General features: G+C 45.1%; 1 protein-coding gene across 1 annotated transcript; it reads left to right on the forward strand.

Annotated features, from left to right (window-relative positions):
• Positions 1–17,161: 17,161 nt before the first annotated feature.
• Positions 17,162–18,535, forward strand: gpr101 (G protein-coupled receptor 101). Its single transcript, XM_071916173.2, is given in 1 exon segment — positions 17,162–18,535. A coding segment is annotated over 1 exon segment (1,374 nt).
• Positions 18,536–21,210: the final 2,675 nt, after the last annotated feature.

The following is a 21,210-nucleotide window of genomic DNA, read 5'->3' on the forward strand; positions in this document are numbered from 1 at the left end:
CAGATTTCTCAAGAAGTCATATCAAACACCGATTCTAATATACAACCCTTACAAACACTATAGTTAAGTGAGGCAAATCTTCAACTTTTATTTTGGGACTGACATGCAAATTATGATTTTTTTTATTATTGCAGCCTCTGGATGTATCTGTATCAAATATTCTTGAAGAAAGAATTAACATGTTTGAAACACAAGCATAAATGAAGCTGTGGATCAAGTTTGATGTTATTATCTGGGTTAGTTATATTTATATTTCATGGGGGTTCAAACAAACAGGATTAAGTACATTGTATCAATGTGAGTAAAGCGGGCAAATATCCAGTATGTGTAGAACTGTGCGGGTGCATGTAACCTATGTGTGAGTATACATGTGAGTGTGTACTATAGTATTTTTCTATTGGATGAGGCTCTCATGTGGCTCTGTTGTAAAGGGCTGGGATTGGCTGGACCAGTCAGAGGGCTCGTGCCAGGCAGGAGGAGATGCTGGGAGGCAGGCAGTGCGACCTAGTGGTGGAACAGAGGTGTGTGGTGCATCACACAGATACACACGTTTACACGCACACTCACATGCACATACATACACGCACACGCACACACACACACACACACTCTTTGGCTCTCTCTATCTTTTCTCTTTCTCTATCTCGCTCACAGTCACACTCAAACACACACACTCGCAATTAAACACACATGCTTTGCTGAATTGGTGTATAATATTTTATCTCCTTGCAACATATGCTCTTAACCTCTAACCCAAGTATTTGATCTAATGTCCTCAATACCCTACCTAGTGTTCCAGGTATAAAAATAACATGCAGCCACATAATTCCCTCCAACCCACCCACATACATGACTTAACGCTCTGTGACCAGGTTTGTATTTGTTATATCAGCCCACCCTCGTAGCCCTCCACCCCACCCCTACTTCCGTCCTCCCACTGCCGAGACCTGCTCTTAAACCAAATGGTGCTGATGGCAACTTCAAAGTCAATAGCTGCGTGACTATTCAACCTTCAAAAAGGAACAACCAGGCTAGACATGCCTTTCGCTTCTGCCAGTGAGCGATATGATGTATTGGGCCGTTTTAGTGCAGTTTAACCAGACTGGCAGACTGAGCGGTAACTACTGTGATGTCAACCATTTACTGATTACCTACCACCCGCCACTCAGCCTGGCTGCGTTCAGAGAGTGGTCAACCCACTGTGCTCTCCTGGGATCACCCTTCAACTCCCCATCCCCCCTCCCAAAAAATTACAGATTATCCCCCCCTTCCAGATGTGTTTTGGAAGAGATTGCGGGGACGGCAGGAGGAGATTTGGTGAAGAGGGGGCTGGGTATGGTTGGGTGGGTGGGGCTGGTCACCAATTTTGGGAGAGAGAGCCGTACAGTGTAGACAGGCGGAGTCCCAAAAGCAGGGTTTAGTAGGGGCCCAGCTCTACCAGAGCAACAGCCCCTTTTGCCTTGGAGGGGATTAATAATGAATTAAGGCACCCCCACCCCCTTCTAAAAAGATATTCATGCATGCTAATGCATCCATTATTTATAGTGTGCATAGAGGCTGGCTAGTGGTGGCCACATGCGAGTGGGAGGGGTGGAAGGGTGGAGCGAGGAGGGGGTCTCTTCCCCCCGGATGAAGCTTCGAGGCTCTGGAAGCAACATCCGCCCATTGTGGCTGGGCTGGGGCTGGGGCTGGGGCTGGGGCTGGGGCTGGGTGGGGACGGGATGGGGACTGGATATGGACAAGTAGGAGGAGGTGGGGGATGAGGGGGCCTCGCTGCCAGACAGGCAGCCAGTGCATGGGGAGCGGGCCGCCAAGTGTTGTGGGGGGAGGGGTGGATTAAACAAATAAATACATGATAAGAAATAATCATGCCAGGGAGGGAGGGCTTGATGGAGACAAAGAGGCTAAGGGGGGCGGAGGGGGGTTAGTTAAGTCAGACAGGATTTACTGTCTGGACTGGCCCATTCTTGACCAAAATAAATGTAAGGGTCGTGACAACTTTTTTCTGTCCTTTTGATTTGTTTGTCTTTGTTTGACTTGGTTTGTTAATTCATACTCATGATACTCTCACAGAAGAGTTAAGTAAAGCTTGTCTGCTATGCCAGGATCATGTCATGATCTGAAATATTCTAGACAAATCTGCTTGTAATTCTAACCAGGTCTAGCACATAGTATTAGGTTATCAGTGAACGGTAGTCTATTCAAGCGTGCGTTTGCTACAGAAGTCAACGCAGTGAAAGCAAAAAAAACTATCAATGCGAAATAGAAAAAGAATGAGGTATCTGACCAGACTCAAATCTCGAGATTCAGTCCGTTAACTGAAAAGAAATGAAAGAAACAGCGTGAAGGTGAGAGACAGAGGGAGGGTGAGAGGAGGCTGCGCTCTTTTCGTGTGTGCAGCATGCCAGGTATGCAGTGATGCAGAGGAGAGAGAACCAGGGGGAGTGGAGTGATAAGATAAAACGAGAGCACGAGCCCGAGACGAGCCCGCTACCCCACTGATCCCCATATTAGCATAGATACAGAGTCATCAGCATGGCAGGGAACTGGTGTTGCGGAGGTGACAGCGGGGCCATGACACCCCCACTCATCTCCATAGATACCACTGGGGCCACGCAGGCAAATCATACATCTGGCTTATCTTTGCTATGTCTACAGTACATGACATTGTGCCAACATGCTGCCACCTTATGTTTCTGTAATCCTTATAAGCAGTTCATCCCTAATGCTGCATTGGTTGACCCCAAAATGGAGAAATGGAGCGCTGCTTAAAAATTCTGCGCAGTCAAAATGATTGATCTGAAATTTATGTAGGACTTTGACTGCACTGTCTGCATGTCGGCTGCTTCCACAAACTGAACTGCAGGACTCATAGATAATCCTGGAGAGGCTACTTAGAGTTCATTGTTTTTGTCCTTGCTTCTTGCGTGCATGAATACACATCTGCTGGATACGCGGTGATATCTGGGGTAAGAGGTTATCAGTGTGGCTTTGCAAAAAGTGTCGCGATGGGATTGTCCTCCATGTTTCAAGTAAGCACTGGCTTGACAGTAGGGAGATTCTGGTTGAAAGACTCTATTGTGAAAGGCCAGAATATACCATTGACATGCTAGTGAAACAAATCCCCTAGCATTGATGGAGTTACAAACAGATGTACAATGAATGGATCAAATATTGATACATAAACTGTCTGAATCAGGAATAATGCAGTTAACAGCCAGACATCCATTAATGGTAGACATGCAACATGTTTCTCAAGAAGTAGCGCTGGAGGCAAGACCTCCCAGAAGGGGAAATCTGCATTGTGCAAACATTGCAACCTTTGTTCCCCCAACAAACACAAGGTGAAGCACTTAAGTGTTTTTTAATACCACAACCTCAACCACATGCAGGAAAATCCATAAACATTGGAATGATGTCAAAACAACATTGTGAGGTTTTGACGGTTTTAATTTTCCACTGCTCAAAGTGAAAACGGCTCCTGCAACATTTCCTGCACCCCCGGTGATTTTTATGACAAATACAACAGCAGCTTAATTATACATGCGACCACCGCCGTAAAAGCAGAACCATTAACTACCATCTTGTTAACACAGAGGACCTGCCCTGAAAGTGCTGGAGTCGCGTTTTGAAATCCTTTCACTCAGCGCTTGTCTGCTGTGGCAGATTGGCACCAGTTAGAGGAAATATAAAAATTAATGTGGCAGTGCATACACACTTCATGCATGGTTATCTGGCTTAAATGAACAGGATTTCTGACTGCTGAAGGTGATTTTGATGGTCTACTCTTTAGCTGAAACACAATGAAGCAAATACAGACTCTTCAAATGTATTATACTGTCTAGACACACACAGACACATACATGCACACACACACACATACAGAGATAAGAGACACACTCTCACTGGGACACTTTCACTGACTTCCCGTTCATCCTACAGCTGCCTGGCAGCAGGGGTGTAAGGTGGCTTCTGGAGTCCCTGACCCGCCCCGGTGTGTCCAAGGAGAAAGCTTTTGAGTCTCCAAATAACAGTGAACTTCCAACCTCTTCCCGAAGAGGCCTTGGTTAAGTTTCAAAGGCCTCCTGGTTTTACATTACTGGCCAAACACGCCCCAGCTGTACACAAAGTGGCCACTCTCAATGAAACCTTATGGAGGCAGAGGGAGATCAGACACCCCTTGACGTAACCAAACATCCCAGTCAAAAGCTAAGTGATCAGAGGGAATGCCATTGATGTTAGTGCTTGCTTAAACAGGTCAGCATTCACTCATGGCAAGTGTGATATTACTCACACAGAGTAATATCATACTTGCGATACAAAGGGAATTCAAAGTTTGTCATTGCCATAATGTACAGAGGTCATCTGAATATTTAATACTCTGTTCTTCTTTTATCTTATCCTTGGGAACTTCAGTACATCCATATGTACTTCATAGCTTATGTGTCAAGGCATACTGTATATACAAAAAAAAACACAGAACACCTCCCCAAAGGCAGCATTCACTAAGAGATGTATGGCTCTATGTTAAACAGTAAATGGGCAGAGAAACGGTGACCTACTGAATCCATTATTTCTCCTCCTATACCCATTGTCTTAAAGCCTGCCTTATGTGCCCAAAGTGCCTTTAAAAGACATGTTAAGAGAAAAGAGCTCTCTGCCTTGGAATGAGCTAACTCAATTATCATAGCAACTGGCAGTGCTCTTTAACATGTCAATGGTATTTGGCCTGCATGCATAATTTTGCTGTGTTATTGTGGTGGCCTCTGTGTTGCTCACTGACAAAACCCCAAACCACAGGCACAGGGGCCTATTGTCATGGGCGCATCCATCTGGATCAAGGCCATTAGAGGATATTTGCACTTCCTCTGTGGCTCCTGGCTCTTTTTGACATGCGGCAGAAGGAGCAGGCATCACCCACCAGCACTGGGCCAATTGAGGTGCAGATTGACCAGAGGGACAGTGAAGAGGGACAGCCAGCAGGCCAGCGCTGCTGTCAAATCCAGTGATGGACACCCACGTGGGGGCTGGTAGTTGGCCTGTGGTTTCCGAGGTCCTATAGCGATTGATGGGACATGATGAGGCAGGCGCCCTGGTTTCACTCTTTTGTCCCTGGGGATGTTGGAGGGTGTATCGGAATGTCAGGGGCTCTTGGCCACAGCACACTTCTGGTGTCAACTGCTTAGGATATACAACTGCCCCTTCCTCGCACACACATACACTAACGAGAAAAGAGATACTCAGCTGGAGTGTGGTACAAGTGTACTGCGCCTTAGCAAAGAGAAAAAAAAACATTATAGCTAATTTCCTCTTTCTTTATTCAATCTCAGTACATGAATAAAACATGATGGAGCCTATATGCTGCAAACATAGCTTGCATGAAGCGGAGAGCGCAAACGATCTGAACACAAACGCATAAATGGTGCCCTTTGAAGCAGAGGAAACATGCTGATAAGGCACACAGATAGGCCTGATGTTGTTAACACCGAACACCACAGCATTTACAGAGGCCTTCAAAGTTCCTTCACTCTATGTGTGTGTGTGTAGGTGTGTGTGTGTGTGTGTGTAGGTGTGTGTGTGTGTGTGTGTGTGTGTGTGTGTGCGCGCGCACGCGCTTGTGTGCACAGGTGAAAGAGATGATTAATAGTAAAAGCATAGATCCCTGTACCCATATGGCAAAACAGCTCTTGGAGCCATATCAAATAGAACCAATTCAGCTCCAACACATAAACACGTTAGCTGTCAATCCATATCTCCCCACATGTAACCTATATGCTTGTCGCTGCACACGCAGCCTCTCTGAGCTGTGTTGGAATGCTGACAGCACCGAGATACGAATCTTGATTTGATTAAGAGTCAGAGTGGAGGGGCTAGGCGCTGGAGCCGATGTCTGTTTGGGCGGGTGGGCAGAGGGACTGGTGAGAAGGAGGTGAGGTGGAGGGGAAGGGGCAGAGTGAGATGGCAAGGGGGGGTTACCTGTGGCCCTGGCTCCTACTGGGAGTAATTTGGAACAGACTGCTCCCAATGTGTTCATTAGGTTGTGATTGGGGCTGAGCGCAGGTGGGGAGGGCCTGCCCAGCCTGACGCTGAATAGTCCTGATTGTGCTCAGCATAAAACGCCATCTGTTTCAATGAGAGAGAGAGAGAGAGAGAGAGAGAGAAAGAGAGTGAGTGGCAGGAGGAGGGAGCTCTACTACTGGTGAAAAGTCACCTCTTTTATGATGTCTGGACAATTTTGTGTATTTATAGGGGGAGAGGCAACAAAAACGAGGAAGAGAGAGTAATGTACAGCTACATTTGTAATTCTCTTGTTCGTCCTAAATTCATGGGCTAGTGAAAAAAAATTCATTCTGGCATTTCCCTTCTACCCAAAGCACGTCAAAAGTCCATAAAGTAAATTAATGACTGAGTGTGAAAATTATTGCCATGTTACCATAGTTTGTGTAAATACACAAACGGGCCAAATGTGACTTAGTTTAGAGGAGAGTCAAAATGGCGTCCAGTTCCAGGCTAAATGGCAGGTTCCAGTCTGGCGGTGGCTTGCCACTGTGAGCTGGGGGCTGAAGAGACAAGGGGACTGGAGATGGGGCTGCAGAGTTTATTTATGGGTCGCCTGCCTCAAAGCCAGGATGTTTTTGGTTAATCCTGTACTCTTACCAAAAGCAGACATACACACACTAATCTACATGTTTACACACGCATTTACACGAGTGTTTTTTCCCGTAGACACAACATTACCCAAAATCACATTCATAGGCCTCATGCGGTCAAAAACGCAGAAAACTAAAATATCTTTTTACTCCCCCACCTTTCTTTCTGTCTCCCTCTCCTCTCTTTTTTTTTTCTCTCACTCCAAGGCCCTGGGAAGAAAGAGAAGAGAGCGGAAGAGAAGAAGGCCACTGTTTGCCGCTCGACTTTTGAAGCGTCTTTATCGGGCTTGGCAGCGTGGTCCTGCGTGTCCAAGCCTCGTCGTGCTTTTCATCCTTTGTGCCGTCCAAGGTGTGTCCAATGCACTGGGGCTTTGTGTGGGGAGGGAGACGACACATCACATTCTGTCTTCAGTCTCTTAGTGGGGGATGGGGGGATGGGGGGGCTGTAGAACAGAGGGGGGACAAAAAGCAAACTTATAGAAGGCCGCGGCTCTTCAAAGCTGAGATGCACAAAGGCTTATAAAGCGTTACTTCATGCAGAGTTGTGCCAGATGTAATTGCGGGGTTCCCGGAGATAGAGAATCACATGCAATGCTTAGCCCCGCCCCTGACACCATGAAAGGGCTGCGGCTAAGAAGCTTCAACTGCAAAGGGGGGTGAGCAGAAAAGTTTTCCTCACTTTGATGCACCATAAACAAGTGAGTAAATAAGCTATCCTTAAGGCCCTGGTACAAATCCACCACTTGCTGACTCGAAAAGGCAATTTCATGCATGGAACTTGATAGATGCGGGGTGAATGGTTGTCTCTAACAGAAATCAGGAGGGGTGGAAGCTCCACCGAGCGACAAGTGATTCCCCTCCCCTTTCTCTCTCCGCCATCAGCTTTGTGGCAGGTTCTTTCAAGTCTAAACACTGCTTTCTACAGAAAATGATGTTGATCCATTGTTAATAGTCCCAGCGGTTGGCAGTGCAGAGTCAGGGGCATGGCGGGGATAGGTAGGCCGCAGATTTCCTGATCAACCTGACTAGTCCTCATCTGTTTCCTGTGGCGTCCTGCTGAGGTGGGACGGGTGCAGAGTATGCATTGTTAAACATGTTCCAGGGCACAAACACTGCCACTGTTAGGGGGGCAGGTAAGTTCGCACACCCTGCCCCGCTGTTGAATATGCTTTGCGTGTGTTTGCGTGTGTTTATGTATTATTGACAGTGAACGGTGATGAGTGTGGAGGAAGGGGTGGTGCCAGCACTTTGGGCCTGCAGATGGGGTTCCCACAGGAGGGACACGCCCCGGTGTTTTCCTAGACGGAGACGGAGGCATTGTGTACAAACATGACAGCAGATCCATCTTTGCATGGTATTGGTTCACCAGCTACTATAGCTATAATACAGTCCCATGTCCCATTGTCTCTTCACAGCCCATGTCCACAGGCCTCCTGCTGGAGCTATGGCAACTCAGAAGGTGTCCATATGCATAGGGTCATTAGGGAGATATGCATAGGGAGATTTTCTTTTAGACGTTGCGCTCCATCATGGCGACATAGTGTTCGCGTGATAATAGCATTTAAGAGTAGCTCAGTAGCTCTCGTCCTTGCAGGGTGGGACTTCTCAGAGCTCTTTTCTGCCACTATGGATCAGAACTCAGGTTTACTTAATATAATCAGTTCAGTAAAAGGGCCTGCCAGTTGGTTCTGTACTAGCAGAATTACAATGGCCTTTTATGGAACAGTGAAATCGTGCCCGTGATTAGAGTGGAAATGAAGGATCTTGTGTATATCCAAGTGATATTAAATGGCACCTGGCAGAGCAGGGGCGTTAAAGCCTCACCCGGTACTCCTTTGCATATCAATAAGAAGGCACCCGTATGAAACAGAATAATTCAACTGCCAGTATTGGCCTACAAACTTCACTTTCAACGGAGGAGCCACGACCTGCATGCCACACTGAACTATGTAAAAATAAGCATTAGAAAAAGAATAAAATGGAAAAAAAATTGGTAGAAATGAACAGAGAGCTTATAGATTTTATGGGCCTCCACACACCAAGACAAACACATAGCCACTCCCTTTTGCCTAATGGCTGCCATTAGCGCAGATGGCAAGGAATGAAGATGAAAAATGACATGAAGGTACAGAGAAATATATTATTTGCACTAGGTAAATTACAACAAAGTGTACAACAGCCATACTGACGATGGTCCTGAAAAGTGCACATTGTACGGTTGGGACTATAGTGACTAAGAATCATTTGGTGGCTTGGTAGGTTTGTACTTGTAACACCACCACTGCAGCCTTTGTCCAGATGAAACTTTTGGTTGAGCCGAAGGTGGGACTGTATCTCTCCACATGTACCCACCATTCTCAGGTCACAGAACAAAGCACAAGGGCCAGCTAGCAGGTCTCAGGGGTCACGCTATCCCAAGGGTACCGTGAGCCTCATCCGAAAACCTCTAACATTCTCAAAGCCCCCCTGCAGCCCAGACCCTCATCACCAAGTGCCCCCAATGGCCCCGTGCACCCGCTCACAACCCCACACTCCTCTCTGGTGGGAGGCCAGTGTGAAGGGGGAACCTGGGTGGATCACCTGGAGCCCCCAGTACGTGACGACCAAGCTTGGTCTCTCCGAAATCAGCCTGAGACCCAGTAGGGGGGGGCGGTAATGATGCTAAGGGGGCAGAAACACATACAGGGGTCAGATTTCATTTTCTCTGAATTTCACAAAGGCCTTTCGCACATTCTTGTTGGACTCAAAGACTAGCTAGAGAGGGTTTCACCCCATGAGAGATAATTAGTCATAACTCAAACGGCCGTGTTAGCTTGGGTTCATATACACATACACTCAAATACAGCTGCTCTATCACCTTGGAGCTGGCTAGTTTTACACAAGAGGCTCCACAGTGAAACAAGCTTTCTGTTTGAAGTTACAGAGTGATCATCTCTTTCATTCATGACTTCTGACCATAAACACTGACACACATCCATCTTCAAAACTAAGAAAGTGCAAAAAACTTTAACCAGCTATAGGCCTTGGGGAAGGACAATCATCGAGAATACACAGGAATACTACTCGTACTAATCCTGCATTCATTTGATCTGGCTATGAAAGTGTTCATCGGGCCTTGATAAAGATAAAGTGATGTGGTTAAAACCATTGATGCAGCAAATCCAAACCCCCATCTCCTTGTCTGCCCAATCAACCAGGAATAACATCTCTCTTCTCCACTATCGCAGACAATTCTAATACAGGGCAAGCCCTACCTTATATAGGGAAGGAGAGTCCATGGCCCACTATTACTGTTACATGCACGAGGTTAATCTTAAAGTGTCCTATCTCTTGGCACTTTACACTTTATACAAGAGGAAGGGTTGAAAAAGAACAAGTGTAGTTCAGTCAAAATAGCTAAACGGGTGAGAATTAAGATGTTTTAGCGTGGGATGAGGCAGTTATGCATACATAACATGTTGAGGCTGGGACCCCCTACTGAGGAGAGGCACGACAAAGCCTCACTAACAGCAATACCTCTGGGACCGCTAATGATTAATTAGCTTGTGTCATTAAGTGAGGCAAATGTCACCCGAGCTTCCTGGGGAAGCTGTCACACCATGTGTAGGCTACTCACAAGCTTCCCCCTCAGGTGCTGGGGGGTGGCAGCGCTCTGTTACTAGTCAAATTCTGACATCTAGTGGCCGAATACAAAAATACATCAGTCTCCAGCAGCTTACATAATGTAAAGCAAAGACAATCCAAAATCATACTTTTTTGTTGCCTTTTTCTTGAACATTGTATCTTTATGATAGTGTGAACAATTAATCGTATCGCTGGCTAAGACTTCTAACAATAGAAAGGAGAGGTTATCCAGATTCCACTTCGGGATTACTCCCTGATTTAACAGATCACTAAACTAGGATGAGGTGACCTCTGACCTTTAAGTGTCATTCACCTCATTGACCAGGGCACTGACGTCAAAATTAAAGAGGTGATACTTCCTCCTGCCCAAGGGTCTGAGCAGGCATCAGCTGGCATACTGGCATGTCTGGCGAGGCTGGCATCGCTCACACACAAGAACTGGCATTGCAAACACATAAGAAAATCTCTTGATATAGCTTTCTCTATATAATACGGGATATATATATATATTTAATTAAATAGAAGGCAGAGTGATTTAAAATTAAGAGCAGACATTTTAAGTTGTCTTACCAACGATCCAAGCTGGTTTCGAAGACTTCATTTGGGACTAATCCACAAGTGGAGACGGGCCAACTGGTAGTAAGAATCAAGTTCATTTATCCAAGCTACTTAGTTTATTTATGCTGTTCTCTCTCCATCCTCCACCACTGGCCTTTCAGTGTGTGTTCCCCAGTCACTCTCTCTCTCTCTCTCTCTCTCTCTCTCTCTCTCCCTCCCAGGATCAGTCAGTCTCTGAGTCCATGTGGAGGTCAGTACTGAAGCCTGGCCTACTATGAGACCAGTCCAACAAGGAGTGAGAAGGCCCCTTTCTTCACCAGGGAGTGGCAGCACAACGTAGAGAGGCTAAACACACACACAAACGCACACACACACACCCACACACATACACACCTCATGTCTGCAAGTGTTTGTCCACACCCACATGCATGCAAGCACACACACATACACAACGCACAAACGCATTTGCGCACACACACAACAAACACGCGCGCGCGCACACACACACACAATCTGCCTCACACTCACATAGACATGCGCACACAAAAGCACACCTGTCAGGGCCTTTCCACTGTGTGAGCAAAAGCAAAGAAGTCTGGCCCCCCCTCTGTCTCTCTGTATGTGGTATCCCATGTCTGCTATATTAAAGCAAATCCATTCAGTTCCCACTTTCTCATCTGAAATAATGGCATGAGCAATTTTCACATTTAGGCAAGCAGGAACACATGCAGTTTCTCTGCCTCTCTCTCTCTCTCTCTCTCTCTCTCTCTCTTCTTAATGAATGGGATAGGATCTGACCCCTGTGGCTGCAGTCTAATCTGCCTTTGAGGATTTCTACGATTTTGCCATAAAAAACATAAACCTCCTTACACAGTTTTATTCTTTTGTGAATACACAATAAATGAGACATCCCAATGAATGTGACATACATCTGCTCATATCTACCCAAACATGTGCAAGTGTATGGGATCTCTGTGTTATTTCCTACAGGCATTGGGGCCTGAGGCCTTGCCAGGAGCCTCCTGATTGTGCCGGTCCACTGGTGTGTGACGTCCATTTGAAGGGGGAATCTGTCAAATAGAATGATTGAATTAAAGTGCACTTTGGCCCAGAGTGGTGCTGTCTCTTCGCCACTTTGCACCGCAACATGTCTTGTCCAAAAATAATTAGATTGGGGCCTTGGGTGGTGGAGTGGCCGGATCCTCAATGGTCAAAAGAAGGAATGGTCTGGCTTTGAATGGAAGCCTCCCATCTTAAAGAACACTTTATTTCTCTACACTTGAGGTTTGTTGTCTTTTGTGACTATTATCCCCATTCACCATTTGCTTTCATGCAGCTGTGCCCCTGTTAAAAAAGTCTTTATGCCAGCGCCATGAATACAGGGAATGTGTCCATGGCAGGTAGCCCTTATAGCAAGTTAATCTCCTGAAAGAGCCTCATACAAGTACTTTTAAATTCTCCCTGGGCCACAGAGGGCTCATCATCAATCGAGCACTTCTCCCCTTTGTAGGGCTGATGAGTGTAAAGCGCGGCCGGTGACAATGGCTGCCAAGTGTGGCAAAGTAATCACCTTCTGGGGAAAACACTAGTAATTACTTCTAAACTGTTTGGGCTTCGGAGACAACTGCCATTGTGCAATGAAATGAAAGGCTCCCTTTCAACAGCAGTGGTGTGACGCTCGCTCTCAGTCTGTTTGCTATCTGTTTGTTTACAGAGATTTCTCTTTGCAGTTGCCCACTGCAACCATGCCTTATCCTGTGTGTGTGTGTGTGGGTGTGTGGGTGTGTGCGTGCGTGCGTGCATGTGTGTATGTGTGTGTTTTAGTGTATGTGTCCGGCGTGAAGAAAAACAACTCAAGCATACAAAACCATACTTTACATGGCAGTGGCTAGAATGCAGGGGAGGGTTTCTTCATATCAATTAAGAAGAAATTTTCCCTCCATCCCTAAAGAGTATGTTAATTCACCACATTCCTCCATTCAACTGGGCCTTATTCATCCTCTATTTGGCTCTGAATAAGAGCAACGTGAGAATGTCTTAAAGCAATTATTTCTTGAGCTGCACTGATGGATTTTCCAGTGAGATGTGTGACTTTGCATTTACATTTTATCAATGTATATTGACAATCTCTTCAGTCAGTTTAGTTTGGATAATATATTTATACGGTTGCACATGAAACTGATCTTTGGAATAGTGTTACTTAAAAGTGTTTTGTGTTTGGTTTGTTGACACTGACACATCCTTTAAACAAAAATAAATCTAATAGATGCACAACACATACAGAATATTAGGCAGTGCAAAATTTGATGCTTTAGTAACATTTTTTATTCATTTTATTCACCTTTCTGTTGTCCATTGGAGGCATTAAGAAATGTATTATTCTGTGTTTGGCACTAGATGGTGCTCTTGAGCCCTTGCTGTGTTTGACAACCGTCTTCCTCGGAGTGAACACTGATCTCTTGTAACAGCATCAGTCAAAAGTATCTAGTGAAATCCTTGATTTTATCTGAATGAAAGAGTGTATAAAATGAACTAGGAAGCAAATTTTGAAAATGTGCACTGGTTCCTTATCAAATAGGATTTTTACTCATCCCATTCAATAAACATATGCCTTAAGATGCCATCTCCATCCCTTTATGTTTATCAGATCTTTACTGCATGGATCTCCTCATGGCCCAGTGTTCACCGGGCTTTAGCAGAACTTGTTGACCTTGTCTTTATGCCTTGTTAAAGAAAACTCCACTGACAAGCAGACAATTTGATTTCATTCACTCAAACATCTGTTTATTCCACCATTAAGAGGGGAAATTCTTGCTTCATATCTTCAGTCTCTCAAACTGTTCCTATGACAACAAGAGACGGGCTCTAATGACATAGGGTGGGCCGTCATTTTCCTTTTTATTTTATTTTTTAAATGCAGTCTAATCAAGGCTAAAGGTGAACCACTTATTCACTCCAAACATTGATGATGATTTTCTTGTGGTGTGTGTGTGTGTGTGTCTGTGTGTCTGTGTGTCTGTGTGTGTATGGGCTATGTTAAAGAGATACAGAAAGAGTGTTACAGAGACAGAGAGCTAGGAGGAGAGAGAGGGAATAGTACACGAGTTGTGGTCCTGTGTGTTTTCATGTGTAGGCCTGTCAGTGACTGAGTGAGTGTGAGAGAGAAACAGACAGACAGAGAGAGAAAGAGACAAAGAGAGAGAGTGAGACAGTGTGTGGCACCTGAGGCCACCCCTGACATTCATACTGTAGTGCCAGTCTAATCCCATAAGCCTGTGCAGGCAGCAGGCCCGCGGGTCTCCCTTTGAACCTGGGGCCATGCATCATAAGGAACAGGGGGGACATCTTCCCATCCCTTTACGGCCACCAGCATTTCATTTGCAATCTAAATCTAACACAGGGTGCTTGCGAGTCACATCAAAGGACTTTTTGATACCTCAGATAGGGCAAAGACTTGAAATAAGACAGCTAATTACGGGTGTTGATTACTAGGCCGTGTAAGCTACAGACTAATTGGATTGCACAATGTAGTCTTGCTTTTGTTTTCTGTGCTACTTAATGAAGTCTTTTACTAGAAAGGCTGAGATGTTAGAGACATTTTTTTTTTTGTTTCCAGCAATCAAAATGATGGCTTATCTGAATGGAAATATGATACGAACATCCATAGTAGAGCTTGGAAGTATAAGGTTCTATCTGAATGTTTTAATCAAAACTGAGTTATCCACATGTGGTGTTATTTATGTGGTGTTAAATATTTAAAAACACAGAACGTTCTAGCTCAGAATGTACATTTCAGATCGGTACTACTATAAGGATCTATTTTCCCATCAAATTACAAGCTTCAATGTTTCACTAAGAACCAATCAAAGTCTATCTTTCAGTCATGTCCTCCTGTCAGAGGTGAGCTAATGTAGCCCAGAAGGATAGTAATAATGGTGCACACAAAATATTCAACATTTTCACTTCACTTTTTCACTTCAAGTGAAGATTTTATGCTTAATCAACTGCTGGTTTACTAACTAAATCATTAGCTTTCTGATGGACTAGGTAGCGACAACTCTGCACCATACTTTCTGACAAGGAATTGATATAAATATTTGTAGGTCTATTTTACTAAGGGCACTTCGCCAGGTAACGACTAACTATTGTCCATGTCTGTGAGCACCTATCCTCAACAAAAGAGTGGCTGAAACATACTGGATTGAATATTTTAATATTCAAAAAGTTGTGTGTTACGATGAAATTAGATTTAAAAGTGAAAAGAACAGAGCCTTATGTATGGTAGGGGTTGGAGTTTTAAGGTTTGTAGGGGCAGGTGGGGCAATTGGTTTGGATTGGGTTTGGAGTGGCGGACTAGGCCAAATTGTTAAATCAACATGAAAATAACTTAATAAAGAGTAGTCTAATGATAACTTAAATTTTACATAATGGTGCAGCCTATTTCTGGGCTCTTTCAAAAAGAAAATACTATATCAATATTGATTTCATTTGATGCCATCTGGTCATAATCTGCTTCATAACTGACTTGATAATTACCAATAAATCATTTTCATCCAGTTTCCCATTGACACTGGGGTTACCACATAGTAAACAGTCAGATAGAACCTTATAGAACCAAACCCAGATTGACCATGCAGAATTCTATGGCTCTATCCAATTTCTAATTGTCCTAGGATTTTGACATTTTTTCAGATTTCACATCACAGTTTTGCCTGCTGGGATGTTAAAAACCTTGATGCTTAATATCTCAGAACTGATTTTTACATAGATAAAACCTTATAATTCCAAATATCTTGGCCCATTGCGTTCTACAGAACAGATGCGATGCCCACCTGCTACTGGAGACTGGAGGTTGAATGGACTCGTTGCGTTCACTGTCCTGATGGCCTCACTAATATGTAAAGATCACTTAACCAACCATCTGATTGGACTAATCCCTCACTTGTCGTTGCTAAGGAGATCTGTATGATCCAATATAACTAACTGGAACAGCAAACGTTTCATCAGAGGAAACTGAAGACCGAAATATCCTTGTTAACTATCCTCTCACACTGCAGTGGTCCAGATAAGGAGCCAACAATAAGGATTTTAGTGCACTGTGTTGACGTTTACAACATATTGCTGAAAGGGGAAAAAACACATTCAACCCATATCCAACCCTGAAATGACCCCATATCAGAATTTAGGATTCAGTGAAACGCAACATCCACGGTGCTATACGCTGTATATTCAGACTGATAATAACACAGCAGGGAAATTAGGGAAAACGCGTGCCGCTTATGATCCCACCATTTAAGAAGTGTCAGGTATTCAAAACAACGGGGAAAATGGGAGGGGGTCGGTGACAGGTTACAGCGGGGGAGATGTCAGCGCAGGTGTCCTTGGTTTTCTGACAACCTCGGAGACGAGACCCGACCGTAAGTAGCCTAAGACTGCCGGGGGAATCAAAGCTCATCACATAGCCTAATAAATGTTTGATCTCCCATGAAATCCGAAAAGAGCAGTAAACGAAAGATATGCTCGTCTGGATGAGAGACCCCCGCTGGGTGAAGACATGTAGCGTATGTTAGTTGAGCCGTGAAAGCGCTGCCATTGACTGGAGCGGCGGCTGAAATGGGAGCAAAACGATGAAAACCGAGCACGGGAGACCGAGCATCCTCCACCAAAACATCGCATCACTGGTCATTTCAAGGTAATATATATCATTCTCAGATTATACACGATGTGTGTAACCGTTTGGGCATTCAAATCGATCGATGCTGAATCTGTGTTAAAGGCTGAACAATGCAATTCAAGAGGGGGACAGCGTTGATTTGTTGTCGCCAGCAGACATTAAATAAATTCCTTTTGCATTTTCATTTTGCTTGTAGATGTAGGCTGCAAGAGGAATGAGGCCTATTCTATTGGTGAAATGTTCATGGATTAATCCGTGATCATGATCCGTGATCATGAATAGTATGAATCAGTGTTGATGATAGTGGCACCGTGATAGTGGACTCCATTTACACATAATGTTAATGTTTAGGTGCTATGTTATAAATGTTATGTGAGATGCAACCGAGAATGTTTTGTTGATAATATATTGTGATACATGTTGAATTCTGCACCTGAAATCCATTGAGAGAATAAGTGGGAATTAATGAATGAATTCCTAGCCAGCTACAGGAGCTTATGGGCCTGTCATATTGAAAAGCAAACATAGCCTATACCTCAGCCTGTTTTCTCCTTTGTCATTCTCTTGATCAAGATGAGACAAAACTAACATCAGGTCAAGACTCTGCCGGAAGTGAAGCCACACATGAACTCACTGGCACCGTGTCGGACAAACCATGCCCAGCTCTCAGGCGCCCGGTGTGAGCAATAATTTCAGCGATGTGCCCTGGGACCCTGGCTTCACCAGCTCCAGCCATGATCCAGTCTGGGCCTCCACTGTTAACAGCGTGGTGAAGATGGTGCTGATATCTCTCATTGTGTGTGTGTCCCTGTTTGGGAATGTGGTCGTTCTGCTGGTGTTCCAGAGGAAGCCTCAGCTCCTTCACGTGGCCAACCGCTTTGTTCTCAACCTCCTCTTGGCGGACCTCCTCCAGACCATATTAGTTATGCCCTTTGCCATCGCGGCCACTGTGCCAGGCGTGTGGCCTCTGGATGCTCGACTGTGCCAGGCCCTGGTGGTGCTCATGCACCTTTTTGCATTTGCGGGGGTCAACACCATTATAGTTGTGTCCGTGGATCGCTATCTGGCCATCATCCACCCTCTGTCCTATCCCACTCGCATGACCCCTCACCTGGGCACCAACCTGATCATCTGCACCTGGGTGTTCAGCCTTCTGCAGAGCACGCCTCCGCTCTACGGCTGGGGGGCCATTGACTTTGACCGGCGTCACAATGTGTGCTCAGTGGTGTGGTCCTCCAGCCTGTCCTACTCTGCTGTGGTGTCAACCTTCTCCTTCTGGCTGCCTGTGCTCATCATGCTAGGATGCTACTGGATGGTGTTCAGGGCCGCTCGGAGGCAGAATGCCCTTGTGCACCCCATTCAGACCCAATCCCACTCCCAGCCCCACCCGCAGGACTTCCCGGCACCCTGTCCCAGCAGCCCCCAGCGGCAGCCCCCGCAGGCTCAACCACCTGACGGCCCTTTCTCAGCTGGGGCGTACCCTGTCCGAGTCCGGCATAGACGCTTCCACTACCACTGCAAGGCAGCTCGGGTGGTTTTTGTGATCATGGCCTCATATATCCTGAGCATGGGACCATACAGCATAATAAATACTGTATCTATGAGCTCCAGTGCAGCTGTGCCCCCCTGGTTGTCCTCCCTGGCCCTCGTGCTCTTCTTCTTGCAGTGCTGCCTACACCCCTACATCTATGGTTACATGCATCGCAGTGTGAGGAAGGAGTTCCTGGCTTTGCTATGTGGGCCATTCTGCAAGCAGGGGCGTCCCAGCCAGAGCTCCGCTGTGGAGAGCTGCTTCACCGCCACTGACGGACGCTCTGGCGCCCACGCGCACCTGCCCAGCCTGGCTGCACGTGTCTTCCCTTTGCGCACCTGGGAGGAGTGCACCGCCTCCTCCTCTCCCACCTTGGACAGGAAGTCGAGGGACAGCCGTAAAGAGACCACCTCCACCAGCCTCAGCTCTGAGAAGGAGCTCACAGTCCACAGCAAGTGAAGCACACAAACTGCCTTGGGGACTCACTGGGTGGTTTGACCATATTCGCTCTCAGTTAAAGAGCTTGTCATTCAGCATGGTCCCACCTAAGCAAATATGCCTTTTTGACAACAGGGTTTTTCATTCGGACATTAGGAGTGGTGGTTTTAGCTACTTGATCATCAACATGTCCTTTTACCATTTTGAGATTAGCTTGATGAAATGAATAAGGACCAACTATATGTCATCCATTGTTGCATTATGAATGTATAGAAGTGTTGGCTAAACAATGGATGTTTGTATTGTTTTCTAAAGTATTATTTTCATGAAGTCAGATTTGTGAGATAACCATGATATTTCTTTGAGATTTCTCTACATAAATATATTTTTAAGAGTCATCATATGGCCAGTTAAGTCTGTGTCAGACAGCTTTCAAAATACATGCAGCTGGTATGCTTTGTCTCTACAAAGCAGCATTACTATTTTGGACAGTCATGCCAATACCATACATGTATGCAACTATGTTATAATAGGCAATCGTGGTTCAAGTTTTAACGGAACAAGCTAAGGTAAAAGCAGAGCACACAGTACATTATTATTGTTTTCCTCATGTTTGCCTGCAAATCAATTGTAAATCCTGTTCATGTGTTTCTGTGTTCAATGATATACATAGATTTAGACTTGCTGTGTAGAGGTAGAAATTATGTGGGATCAAAGTGGTTTGTGTTGTCGTCAGTTCGCTCTAGTTATGAGCCACAGTTGTTTTTGTTAAGGTAGTGATCTGCAGTACCTGCGCAGCCATCTCCTTTAAACTTCCTAACTTGTGTATTGAGGTAACTCTGGCTATGAGAGGCACTCTTATGTTTGGAAATGAAGCACCAGACTTGAGGTTGGGGGTAGAAGAACAACAGTTTATTCAACAGCCGGTGGGGGGAAAGGGAGTGAGGGCGAAAAAAACAACTGAGGTTCCTCCTGGACCGGGGTGTCTGTCAAGCAGTGAACACATTTGCTGCCACCTGGGGAAACACACACAGGAGAGGGTGTGAGACAGTTCAAGTAAGAGTGAGAGCAAACAGTCCATTCATTCACTATCCAAGTCTCTTGTCCTAGTCACACTCATAATTTAATCCTCTGGGGTTGTCCGCAAAACAGTATTCAGTCAAAAAGTCAAGTCACAGAATTCCTCAAAGATAGTTTGTCGGGCCGTTGGCCGCTTACCACACCGGGGAGATTTGGTACATAACAGGAACGCCATCACCTTCGGTTAACACTTTATTTGGATAGTCCAATGTTGATATTCGACTAACTATCAGGTAACAAAAAGTAGATGTTCAACAAAGTGTCCCTTGCCTATTTGGTGCATCCCCACACACTATGTAACTATCTAACCCTAACCCCATTTTTAAACCTAAACCCAACCCTAACCCTGACCCTATTTCTTACATTAACCTCAACCCTAAGATTAATCCTAGCCCAGACATTGAAAGTTTCACTTGAAACTCCTACTCACTCTTGATAGAAAGTAGCAACATTGGAGCATCTATATAAAGTGTGACCCCATCTTCATCTCTTGTCAAGGCTGCAGGAGAACTGAGTTGCTTTTATGATTAGTAATTGCAGGCAACTGTACTATCTCCAGGACTGCAGCAGTTGTTCATTACTTTGCCTAGGAGCCGCCTGCCTGCAAACGGGTGCTGTCCGTGGTCCTGTATTCCCCCTCTAGCCTTTTTGGAGCACCCCAGCCTCCCCGGGGGCTTCACGGCATTATATTCCCTATGATACAGCCTGAGAGCACAGGATGCACTGTCCTTGTGTTAGTGCAAGCAAGCAGCCTCTGCAACGAATGAACTCAGGGTTTCGGTTGTGTAGAAATGCGCAGTGCCCATTCCTATTCATGAATCTTCTTGATCAAGTGAATATTTCTGTGTTTGTGTGTCCCTGTCACTGTCTTCTTAGCTCTAGCTAGTCTCAAAGCGCCTTTTGAATGAATGAGTTGTGTAGTTGTTCATTGTGCCTGTCAGTTCCCCAACACGAGAAAGCTGGTTACTCCATCTCAGTTTGCCTTAGCCTCTTTGTTTCCCTTATCTTGAGCTTAACTGAGGTGTAGAATTTGCCTCTTAATTTGACTGCCATTCTGTGTTTTCACTCAGTATCTGCTGCTTTTGCAACTGCAGCCTTACTATGAGAAAGTACATTGTCAGTATTACTTTGCACTTACTGGAAAATACAGTGCATAGAGAACTGGTGATGAAAAACAGATCATTCCATTGAACAAATGGCACGAGTAATATACCATGTGCAATGTAGGCTGCATGCCATAGGATCGTCTCTATCATAACTAACAGATTTATTCTATGCCGCGATGCTCCACTGAACACATGTAAATCTAACTTTCTAAAGATACCTCGTAAAGCCATGGAGAAGATTGATACTATACATGTTGTATGTTTGCGGTGACTAAGGGACATTTAGCACATACTGTTAGTATTTTGAGTACCTCAAAACTTATATAAGAAAGGCAATCTATTGAATTGGCCGGGTAAATGATTTGTTGCCAAAGGATCTCATCGGTGCATTATGACATTTTGTGTATTATTTAAAACAGTGGCCAGTCCCCATTTCTCAAGTATTGTATAACTTTTGGGGAAAGACAGAAGCAGAAATTTTCTACAGCATGAACGTTAAGCAGAATGAGCCACCAGGATGCTCCAGGTGTTATTATTATTATTATTATT

The sequence above is a fragment of the Centroberyx gerrardi genome, chromosome 16 (genome assembly GCF_048128805.1).
Source record: "Centroberyx gerrardi isolate f3 chromosome 16, fCenGer3.hap1.cur.20231027, whole genome shotgun sequence".
Taxonomy (NCBI): Eukaryota; Metazoa; Chordata; class Actinopteri; order Beryciformes; family Berycidae; genus Centroberyx; species Centroberyx gerrardi.